At 39.4% G+C, this 12,455-nt stretch overlaps 1 protein-coding gene across 1 annotated transcript in view; it reads left to right on the top strand.

Moving 5' to 3' along the window:
- The window catches only part of DCP1A (decapping mRNA 1A), a 39,707-nt gene extending 28,179 nt beyond the window's left edge, over nt 1-11,528 (top strand). Inside the window, exon 10 of the mRNA XM_034437241.3 lies at nt 7,679-11,528. Coding sequence (XP_034293132.2) covers nt 7,679-7,759 — 81 coding nt within the window. The 3' untranslated portion in view covers nt 7,760-11,528. The remainder of the gene's footprint in view (nt 1-7,678) is intronic.
- Nucleotides 11,529-12,455: the final 927 nt, after the last annotated feature.

Raw genomic sequence — 12,455 nt, 5'->3', positions numbered from 1 at the left:
CTTCGCCCTGAGGACAAACGTCTGGAACACTCCCTAACAAAAGCTCACCAGGCAGCGGCTTGGGCCATTAAGGCTTCTTCAGCTGTTTCTTTCTTTAACAGGGCTACCCTTATGTGGGTTAGGCAGTTGCAGGATCGTTTACCAGTTACTGATACCAGGGCTCACCAGGATGTCAACAAAATTCTAGTGGCCCTGGAGTATTCAGCGGATGCTACCCTTAACGCCTCCAGGTTTGCCGCCAAATCCATCGGCTCTAATGTCACCTCGCGCCATCTGCTCTGGCTACGCCAGTGGCAAGCGGATGCCAAGAATAAGTGGCATTTGGCATCTTCTCCTTACTCAGGGGATTTACTATTTGGTCCTCCTCTTGAGCCTTGCTTATCGAGTCCAAAGATAAACGGAAGGTGCTTCCCAATTTGTCCCGGAGAGTGGAATCCCGTCCCTCTTCTTCCTCCTTTCGTTCCTTTCGAGGATCATCTTCTGGTTTCTCCTTGTCTAGATCTCAGAGATTTCCCTCCCCTAGACAGGATAGGTTCCAGGACAGGCAATCCGGCCCTGATTTTAGAGGCCAGGGCCGCAAGTCCTTTCGGGGAGTGCAAGGCTGCCCCTTCCGTAGATATCGCTGACGGCTCGTTCAACCCTCCCATAGGGGGCCGCCTGGCACTCTTTGCCAGCCAGTGGGAGGCGTCGACCTCGGATGCCTGGGTCAGGGAGACAGTCTCCCAAGGGCTCTCTCTGGAGTTTCTCTCCTCCCCCCCCCCCCGGTCAAAATTTCTCCAATGCCCTCTTTCCAGGGATCGGTCGCAGAGACTCCTTTTGGAATCTGCAATAGACCACCTCTTACAAATTCAGGCCATAGAACTGGTTCCTCAGAATCAAATCGGACACGGCTTCTACTCTCGCCTGTTCCTCGTACAGAAATCCTTGGGGGGCTGGAGAGCAATTCTAGACTTGAAGTCGTTGAACCATCGAGTCATTTATCGACGGTTCAAGATGCAGTCCTTCCAAACCATCCTGGAATCCGTCAGGGTGGTGGACGTTCTTACTTCAATCGACCTGACGGAGGCCTACCTCCACGTCCCAATTCATTTGGCCTTTCGCAAATTTCTTCGATTCTGCCATGCGTCTCGTCACAACCAGTATCGGGCTCTCCCATTCGGTCTTTCCTCAGCTCCTCGAGTGTTCACCAAATTGATGGCAGTGCTGGCGGCCCATCTTCGAGTGATTCCTATCCGGATTCAGTTCTATTTGGACAATCTCCTGATCCAGTCCAGCTCGGAACGACTAGCGCTGCAGGACCTGAACACCACCATTCAGGTCCTGAGGAACCACGGGTTCTCCGTCAACGAGGCCAAGAGCCATCTGGTACCGACGACTCGCATTCAACATCTCGGGGCAGTGATAGACACCATCCAGAGCAGGGTGTATCTTTCCCAGGAGCCGCCTGACCAGTTTGCGGTCACTGGTCAGGCAGGTCTCATCGGGACAGCCCGTTCCCATACGGCCTCTATCTCAGCTCCTCGGGAAGATGGTATCTTGCATAGGCATTGTACCGTGGGCTTGCCTTCACTGCAGGGCTCTGCAGTGGTTCCTACTCCCATACCAGCGGACTCAGAGGAGCTCCTCGGAACTCCTCGTTCGTGTTCCCCCCAAGATCTTACTTTCGTTGCATTGGTGGGTCTGGACCCTTGGCCCAGCTCTGGCCAAGGGTCAATGCTTCAAGGAACCCCAGTTGACAGTGCTCATGACAGATGCCAGCCTTTACGCCTGGGGTGCCCACCTGAGAACCCATTTTGGTCAGGGTCGTTGGACTCAGACCAACCTTTCCAACGGCATCAACTGGCTGGAACTCCGGGCCATCTTCCTGGCTCTTCAAACTTTCCAGGACAAGGTTCAGGGCTGTCATGTCCTAGTCAGGACAGACAACGTGGCCGCGAAAGCTCACGTGAACCGTCTGGGGGGAAACCCAGTCACAACGTTTGATGGAGGAGTCTGAGCGTCTGGGTCTCTGGTTGGAGAGACACCTGGAATCCATCAGAGCCTCCCACATCTCCGGGGCCGCAAACATAAGAGCGGACCTTCTCAGCAGGGCCACGGTGGACCAGGGCAAGTGGCATCTCCTACCAGCCATCTTCCTGAAGGTCATGCTACGTTTCGGCACTCCGGCAGTCGACCTCTTCGCATCCGGCGAGAATCATCAGACGAGCAGGTTCTTCTCGCGGTTTCCAACCCCGGGAGCAGAAGCTGTCGACGCTCTACAGAGTCCTTGGCCTTCGGGGCTTCTTTACGCCTTTCCACCTCTGGCGATCATTCCCAAGGTCATCCGGAAGTTGCTGATCGAAGAAGCCGAGGTGATTCTCATCGCTCCTCACTGGCCTCGTCATCCATGGTTTGCAGACCTGGTGGCTCTTTTGGTGGCACCTCCCTGGCGTCTTTCTCCAGATGAGAGAGCCCTCAGTCAGGGGCCATTACTTCACCCAGACATGGCTTTGCTCCAGCTGACTGCATGGAGATTGAGCGGCAAGCCCTACTGGCACGCAACCTCTCAATGGGAGTCATAACCACGCTTCAGGCTTCTCGTCATGACTCAACCAACCGCATCTACAACTCTACTTGGCTTTCTTTCTGCCGTTGGTGCGCTCATCGTGACTTCGTGGCACTAGAGGCATCGGTGGAACAGGTCTTGGAGTTTTTGCAGACTGATCTGATGTCAGGTTTGTTGCCCAACATGCTTCGGAGACAGGTATCTGACCTTTCGACTGTTCTGTCCTGTGGGTCTTCATTGCCCCTTTCCAGACGTCCCCTGATCAGGCAATTCCTCAGGGGGGCTACCAACCTACGCCCTCCCGCTCTCCATAGGTACCCTACATGGGACCTTTCCAAGGTGCTTTCCGCCCTCACCCGGGCTCCCTTTGAACCTCTGCGGGTCGTGGGCTTATGTTATCTGTCCTACATGGTGTCATTTTTGATTGCAATAACCTCAGCCCGCAGAATATCGGAGCTGGCAGCCCTTTCCACTAAGCCTGACCTTTGTATCTTCCATACGGACCGGGTGGTCCTTCATTCATCCCTAAGGTTAACTCCACATTCCATCAATCCCTGGAGTTGGTCCTTCCAAACTTCTGTCCCTCTCCCTCTCATCACCTGGAGCGGATGTGGCATACCCTAGACGTCCGCAGGGCTCTCAGGGTTTATCTTAAAAGGACCTCCTCCTTTAGGTGTTCGGAGAGTCTCTTTATCTCTGTCCAACCGGCCACCCTGGGTCTGAGGGTTTCCTCCTCCATAGTAGGTCGTTGGCTCCGGGCTACTATTGCCTCAGCCTATGAGGCTCAGTCCCTTCCTGTACCTGCACGCATCACGGCTCATTACCCGTAGCGCTGCCACATCCGCCGCCTGGGCAACCCAAGCATCCTTCGAGGACATCTGCCGGGCAGCCACTTGGTCTTCACCTTCCCCATTCATCCGTCACTATAAGTTGGATGTGTACGCATCAGTAGAGGCGGCTTTTGGCCGTCGGGTGTTGCAGCAGGTTCTTAGAGGTGAAGCTGCTTCTTCGGACCAGGTGGATCTCTCCCTATAGAGAGTTCTGCTTTGGCCTGTCCCTGTCATGACTGCTGGACCCTCGCTACAGTAGAATGCACGTTGTCTTACCTGAATGTCCTTTCTGGGTAGCAGAGGGTCCAGCAGTCATTCCCACGCTCTTCTCCCGTGCGGGGGCGGGGGTGTTTCTAATGTTGTTGTTTCTCAGCTCAGCTTCACAGTCTGCAAGATCTCCTTCGTCAGAAATCTGAGAAGCCAGAGGAAGTGGGAGGAGCTTCTCAAATTGCAGACTCAGTCAGTACCGGAACACTGTGTTAACCCTGTCATGACTGCTGGACCCTCTGTTACGCAGAAAGGATGTTTAGGTAAGACAACGTCCACTCTCTTATAATGGCAAGAACCACTGAATTAAAATCTGAAATAAATATGCACTATTGAAATATGTCTTTATCTGTTCTTCATCTTTTATGGTTCTGAATATGATTTCACTGATTATGAGACAAGGCAAAAAGTTAATTGTATTGTATCTTTATCTTTTGGAATTTTATACAAGTCAGTCATATCTCTCATTTTGTTATATGTAAAACGATATATATCCTTAATTATTTATGTTAATGTTCTGTATTTCTTGGCAATTTTTTGTTTCCATACAAATTAAATTTGAACGCAGTGTGGTCACTGCTTCCCAATCAGTTTAACAGTGCTTTCTTTTCAGATTTGAGACTGGACATCCCTAATGATTTAAGTATTAAATATCTGTTCTTTCTATCTGATTTCAGGACCAAGTGGTTTGAAACAAATTGTTGTATTTTGTATCTAAAAGTATCTAAAACATTTTATTTTTTTCATAACAATGGAATATGCATTTAACCAGCATATATGAAGACATTTGAATATTTCTCAGATTTTATTTTAGTGAACTATTCAAACTTACCTTGGCAGATTGATCTGTTCCAATTGCATCAATAGATACTAAACAGGAGTGAGGAGAAAATTAAGTCCTGACGCACCCTACACAAGAGGTAGACTCCCCCCCCCCCATCAAAGCCAACTGGAATTGACTTTAGAGGAAGGAGGAGAACCATAATAATGCTGGCTCCAATTACTAAGCGCCAGTTGCCTATGGAGATTCTCAGTCATCCAGTTCATGGTTGTCCCAAAGGTGCTTTTTCAAGAGGCAACTGGACTTTCTTGTTTTTCTTTGAAGATTTTCATTTCTCATCCAAAAAGCTTCTTCAACTCTGACTGGATGGTGAGGAATGGAAGGATTATATTCCTTGCAGTTCCAAGAAGGCTCCACACCCATTTGTACTACTCAGGTGATCCTGAGGACACAGATAAACCTCCAAGTGGCCTCAATGTCCTTCTAAAAGAATGCAAATGACCAGCTGTCTGCAAGGAATATAATAATAATAATAATAATAATAATAAGTATGTGTGTATATGTATATGTATATGTATATGTTATGTTATGTTATGTTATGTTATGTTATGTTATGTTATGTTATGTTATGTTATGTTATGTTATGTTATGTTATGTTATGTTATGTGTTTTGGACCTGGTCTGGGTGTTAAATGAATTTCGTTGTATGGGTATACAATAATAATAATAATAATAATAATAATAATAATAATAATAATAATAATAATAATAATAATAATATTCCTTGCAGACAGCTGGTCATTTGCATTCTTTTAGAAAGACATTGAGGCCACTTGGAGGTTTATCTGTGTCCTCAGGATCACCTGAGTAGTACAAATGGGTGTGGAGCCTTCTTGGAACTGTAGACCAGTTGTCTGCAAGTAATATAAATCCTTCCATTCTCCACCATCCAGTCAGAGCTGAAGAAGCTTCTGAGATGAGAAGCGAAACGTCTTCAAAGAAAAACAAGAAAATCCAGTTGCCTCTTGAAAAAAAGACACCTTTGGAACTTTTAAGCGGCAGAGTTAATCTAGAAGGATACCATGGTATGGAAAGCTACTGAAAGATCAAGGAGAGAACAAGGATGTATGCACTATGCCTATCCCATTCCCACAAGAATTAATCTGTAAATGTAACCCATGCTGTTTCGGTCACAGCTTGAACCTAACCAGAAGGGAACCAGATGATCCAAAATTGTATTTTCCTCTTTGTAATCAATCAAGATACCAATGTTTAGTGCTATATTAGTACATTTTAGTTCTTTTTTACATTGTTGGAAAACATATACAGATATAAAAATAACAATTAACTGAAATACTGTACCTTAATAATAACATTGAAATGATTCCATATTAGCTCATATAATCAATTTTGCTGCCAGTGATTTGTTTTGTGCATAGCCTGCTGTTTCTTTTTTTCTTCAGGACCACTGTTAAAACAAAAATCTTGCTGACTTTGAAGGGAGAAACATTTTCTGAACACAGGCTGAATTGTCAGCAATTTTACATTGTAATAAAAGTACAGTCATTTTTTTCAGATTCCTGTCCATTGTTTTGATATATTTTGCATTGCATTAATTGAGATTTAGACTGCTTGTCTTATGTGTGTCTTTTTTGTTCATCAAAACCCTATTCCTTTTGACAATCAAGGTCCATGCAAAAATAAGAAATGTTCTGTTTTGGCTTAGAACTGTCAACCTAGGATATGCCAGGTTATTGTTTCCAAGAGCTAATTATGATTATGAATAATTGAGGAAATGTTTATTGTTGAAGCTTAATTACAATGTAGCAAAAATAGCAGGGTACAGAAAAAAATTACTAGGGTGAATAGATGGTTTCACTGGGTGGATGTAACTGAATTCAATGTTCTTTGAATTTTAATTACAAAGCATCTAAAGATTATTGGGTTTAGTATACTATATATACTGATAATCTTTAAAAAGTCAGCCTGTGTGAATGCACAATAATCAGTATACAAACAGTAATCTGAGGTCCAAAATATTTGTTAAAATCTTAGTATTCAATATTTATAAAGTAAATTGTTTTAATTATTGGGTATATATAACGTATAAATTCTTCATTTTGGGAAGGATCAAAAGAATTCAGATTTCTTTAAATTTTGCAAAATATATTTAATCCAAGGATATAATTTGGGATGATGACTTATTATAATATAAAATTGGATCTAAAGCTTGATTTTGATCTAAAATAGTCTTCTGATCAGGTATGCAGGATACTGAAAACAATTATGTATTTGCTTTAGATTAGGAAATATTGATTCAGGAATCTTAATTAACTGTGTTCTTTTTCTGATATTTCTTTTTCAATTATCATCTTAGAAAATTTACTAATCCAAATTAAATCAGACCATGTTTTGAATACTTATTATCACCCCTTGCATAGACTTTCCCCACTCATGTTCTCTGTAAAAGCTATTTATCATAAATATAAAAATTTTCAGGGCAGAGAGGATTATCACTTTTTAACACTTGACTAATAACTGGAGATCCCAACTTTTAACAGTCCATGTTACAAGAGAGATTGCTATTAAATATATTTAATAGTAGAAACATAACAGAAAGAAGGCATATAATATATGTCTTCTACTATATTTTGTAGTATACGCAGCCATCAATATTAATTTTATTATTGAATTTCACATCTTGTATAATGTTAAATGGTTCATTCTGTGACCGGGAAGAAAAGATATATTGAACAAATATATTCTGATGGGCAAATCTTTTATTGCTGCAAATGTATTGAATTGAATATTCTGCATGTGCTTACATAATTCATGCCAGTTTCATTTATTTATATTTTGTTTATTTGTACAAACTATTGTCTAAATGCTAGTCAAACATCAGCATTTCTTGTACTTTTATGACTAGTGTAACACTGATACAATTCAAAATGATTGAATGTATGATTTCAAAACATGTAATCTATTTGTGTTGAATTTGCAAAACATGTAATCTGTTTGTGCTGAATTTGTGCTGCTCATTTGGCTGTCTCAAAATCTAGTCTTGACAGCATTGCTATGTATCATTCCTGGTAAAAGCTTTGTTCTTGTTTCTTTCTTCCTTGATCATCTGAATTTATCACTTTGTTCATTAAATGTGTTTCCTGGACCGTACAATGCAAATATGTATTTATTTAGCAGTGATATTATGAAGTATTTATCTCATTGGGCTGATTATATTCTTTTTTTTTCTCTCAGAACGATGCAAATTTTCTTAATACTCTACATGAAGTCTATTTACAAGTCTTGACCAAGGATACTGATAGCATCAAGCTATAACTGCAATGAATTGAATCCTACTGACCACCTATCTGCTTCAGAAACATTATGCCTCTTCTGTACAACTCTTATATTTTAAAGACATTTTTTGAGTTCCTGAAGTCTTTCTAAGCCTCCAAGGAATGCTGTTCCTTAGAAATATTGTATAAATAATGTTCTAAGAAATGGTGTGGTTTCACTGTGACCAGTTACCAGCAGGATTTTATTTCTGTATGGGAAATATGGTCTTAACGTTTAACAGCACATTTTTCTTATTGTTTTAAGCAGTGTCAAATATTTGATATAATTCTTTACCATATGCACCCTGAATGTTCAGGATAACTAAAGAACATCAACAGTTGTGAAACCAGCTTCAAATTTAAGGAGCCATGGAAGAGTTTAAGAGGATACTTCTAAGGCTTTCAAATGAATGGATATGCAGTATAACATTTCTGCTTTTAGCCTTAACATAGCAACAGTATGACCTCTGGGTCATATCAACCACAAATTGGCTCTTCTGTATGCAGAATACGCATTCACTTTTACTAGGAATATATGAAATATGATTTCCCTTGAACAATAAGTTCAGTGTGTTTTGTCAGAGATATATATATTTTTAAAAAACATTTTAAAAAATTATTTCTGTGGAATATCATTTTCCCCCCTATCCAGGTCAAATGCCAATTTTGGTATAGATTTTCCTGTAGAAAGGTTGACTTGTTTCTAGATAAGCTGTTGTTCAGTTACTGTTTGGAATAGTATTAAGAACTCTCCCTAAACTTACATTATATACTGCTGTAAAGATCAAACTTCTTCCCAAAATAAGTCAGAATCTGATCTCTGTTTTATATGCTGCTATTGGTCTTTTGTGATTTCTATTTATTTTATTCTAGCATGTTACAGTAGCTAGCAATACTTAAGTGATAACATATACTCGATTTACTCAAGCAATAGCAATGTAAAGATTAGCATTTTTAAAATTATGTCTTTGTTTTATATTGTGAAACGTAATTTTGTAGTCAGTTTAGCCATTCAAGTTGCACTGCTTATTTTTCAAAGCATGGTTGAAATGGAGGAGGAGCATAGTCTTCGCTCTGTATATTATGGTATATTTCTGTGAAGCCATTAAAAAGAGGGCTGGCAAAAAAATAATATCCTACTATATATGCCCAAGAGAATCTGGAGTAAATCTTACTGGTCACTATCAGTGTGATAATGAAGATGGCATCATTATCCAGTTGTTATTTCTAATTCATCAATGAAGTTTTGATTATTGTGACTCCATCACAAATCAGTGTTTTTGATATAAACTATGTGTTATTTTTTTTTAACTAATCAATATGTACACTTAGATTTTGAGTGATTTTAGGTAGAAGTTTTTATGTTTAGCAAACTCTGCCTTCTGAAAGAACCTCTTCAGCCTTTGAAAGTGTTTCTAATAACATAGTATTTTATATTGGTTATATGTACAAAATTCAGGGAAATATGTGTATAGTGACACATATTTGACAGGCTTTAATAGTGAAACTCAAAAGTATCTTTTCAGGCTTCGTAGACTTTTTATAGAAAACCAGAAAGCTCTCTGCTTGTACACTGGATTTGTTGTAGCACACCCATGTACGTATACCAACAACAAATTTGCTTAGTGCAGCATTCTTCCATGTATAATTACAGGCTATTGTCAGACTATTAAAACTGAATTTTGTTACCGTGTTTTGTTTATGGACAAGAAAGAAATACACAGTCATAAATTATTGTAGAAAAATAACCTCAGCCATATATGTGAGATTTGCAGTGATGAAACATATGAAGTATGATAACAGTGAATGCAAGTATTATATTAAATATATAGAGAAAAAGTTTCCTTGACAATGAATGTACTTTTAAGTTCCTCGGTCTCCAAGAATTAATGAGAAAGGGAATATTGCTTTAAACAGCAAAGATATATCTTTGGTATATTTGCTCCAATAAAACTTTTTTTATTCTCATTTACTCTTTTGTGTTGAAAAGCAGTGCAAAAGTTAGTTCATGGCAATTCTAAATTCTTCAGGACCTATATAAGGATCACAAAATAAGTCTCTATTCTTCAGAAAACATCCTTAATTAGAAGGTAGTTTGAAAGCTTAGTGATTTTTAACATTTTTCATTGATACTGAGTCCTCTACGCACGTTAACATTGCAATACGTAGCTTACACTAGGAGAAGAGGGATGTACTATGTAGTACAAAGCACTGTTGGCAGCATTCACTGTTATCACACTAGTGCTCTTATTGCTTGTGGTCATGTGACAAAACGCTTTTTAAGAATTGCTTTGACAAACTAAACTGCAGAGTAAAATCACAGATGTTTACAAGATGTGAAATCACTGGACAGCTTTAGCCTGATTACCTAAATTTTTAGTAAAAGTTTCACTTTATAATCTCTCTTATTGTTCTCTGCATGCACCAATAACAAATGCTTAAATAACCAATTTAGGCTATTGATTTTAATTTTTCTCCTGGCAAAGTATCTCTTGAAAGTAGCTCATATTTTAGACTGTATTCTAAAATGAATATACACTATCTAAGCATGTATTTTTACACTGCCTATATGCAACTTCTAAAAAAGTTTAATATTTGTCTAAAGTGGCTTTCAAATATGCAGCTTATTGAAGATCTGATTGTTGTTTTGTAGGTAAAGATATTGTCTTTGAATTGTGCCTAATAACTATACATTTGTGACACATTTTACAGCATCTAATATTTTGCAAAGGCCTAAGGCACAATGTGACACAGAAAAGCAATTTGTATTTTCAGTCTTGAAATGGAACTTATATTTCAAACTGATTAAATTTTAATTTTTCCTATGTTTGTTTGCTTGGGTCTATTGCATTCCCAGAACTTTCTAATATTATGTGTTAGCAAGGGTATAATTATTAATGGACTTTCAATAGAAGTATTTAATGTCAAGTGTTTGGCACAAATAACAAGAAACCAAAAAAAAAACAAAAAACCCACAAAAAAAAACCCCTAGCAATCTCTTCTTGGCTATTTAGTTGCTCTTTTAGCATATCTTAAAGAGGAAAATGTGCAATATATATACATATATATTTCACCTCACTATTTGACATTTGCAAAAATGTTAAAATGCAATATCTTCACCTTTGGTGGGGAAAAATTGCAATAATCTTCCCCTTGTAGTTTGCTTTGTAACAATAGCATGTCTTTGTTTGAAATCCATACTATATTCAGTATGTGGATTTACTGCTTTAGTTTGCACTCCCATGCTGATTGTGACTTTGAGGAGCTTCAGATCTTTATTATTTTAATAACTTTTGGAGATTATTGGGCATAATTATATCCCAGTGGTGCAGCACCTATATCTGAAGAATTGCAATAAATAATATATGACCTCAGTTTCATAGGTCTGTGGACATAATAGAAAACACTAAAGGCCATTAAGGAAGAAATACTTGTGTATATTCTCTTCCCAATCTCCTTGACTGTAATATAACTTGTTTATGACCCTGTGCACAGTTATTGGTGAATCAGCTTGTTGGAATACATGTGTTGGAATCCTTGATCTGTTGATGCTCCTAGGATAGACTGAATTGTGCCTACTGGTTTTCAAGCAGTTTTTAAATTGTCATCACAATGCATCAACAGTTCAGTATATGGGTATGTAATTTGTGCCATCATATTATGTTGGCAAATATTAAGTTATTGCATAAATGTTTAAAAATGAACATTTTCAGTGGAAATTTTGTATGTTTTCAAATATATTTTTGTAATAAAAACTCAAAAAGACAAAAGTTTCAATCTGTCCTGAAACTTTCTTGGTCACAGTTTAACTTTGTGAGAAAAAGCTTAGGCAGGCAGCATACTGAAATACATCAATTGGCTTTATAAACAGAACAATCTGGAAGCTGAACAAAGCATTTTTGCTTTAACACCCACCCCCCCCCCTTTTTTTTTTTTGGTATTGTTTCCAGTATCTTTTATGGCGTTTGACATAAAAGGGTATTAATTTTGGCTATCTGGTAAAATGTGATAGTCAAAAATATAATTTAACTTCATTATACAGTGCTTAAATGTGCTGAGCTATGCTAGGTTTTATTGATAGGTCATTATCCACATCACTACAATTACTCATAATTAAGAAGAGCTGAACTGGGGATGTTATTTTCCTTCAGTATTAAAATGACAAAAGCAACACTGACAAAGGATAAAGGTTTGTGAGTGAAATGCCAATTAAATGCTAATGAGTGAACCATTGTGATTTCATGATGGATTGTATCCAACTGCATTCTTCTGCCCTTAATTAAGAAACTTAATTAAAATGCCTTTCTTCTGTAATTTCCTATACCTCCTAGATTTCCAGGTAATCCTCCACCATACATTCAGCAACCATTCAGAATTCCAACAACTATTCCAGCACACACACACAGTGGTCACATCATTAAAAAATTGGCACTTAGCAGTTTGCCCACCCTTGCAACTCACCGAAGGGATGCTGCTATTGCATCATTCACCTGCCTTTCCTTCATCTCAGCCACTCACCTAGCCCACCAATGCAAGCAAAGTTGCTGCAGCCCCTGGGCCCTGTTTCCTACCCTGCCAGGTCCCCGAGGCCTTTGGCTTCCTCCCCAGTCATACATGTGTGGGAGGTATAAATTGTTCCACTTCCTTTATTTTTCTGCAGCTGCTGATAGGAGCACCCAGCCAATGCAACACATAGC

Source organism: Pantherophis guttatus, chromosome 2, assembly GCF_059756535.1.
Source record: "Pantherophis guttatus breed Tessera chromosome 2, ASM5975653v1, whole genome shotgun sequence".
NCBI lineage: Eukaryota > Metazoa > Chordata > Lepidosauria > Squamata > Colubridae > Pantherophis > Pantherophis guttatus.
This window is presented reverse-complemented; position numbering and strand designations above follow the sequence as displayed.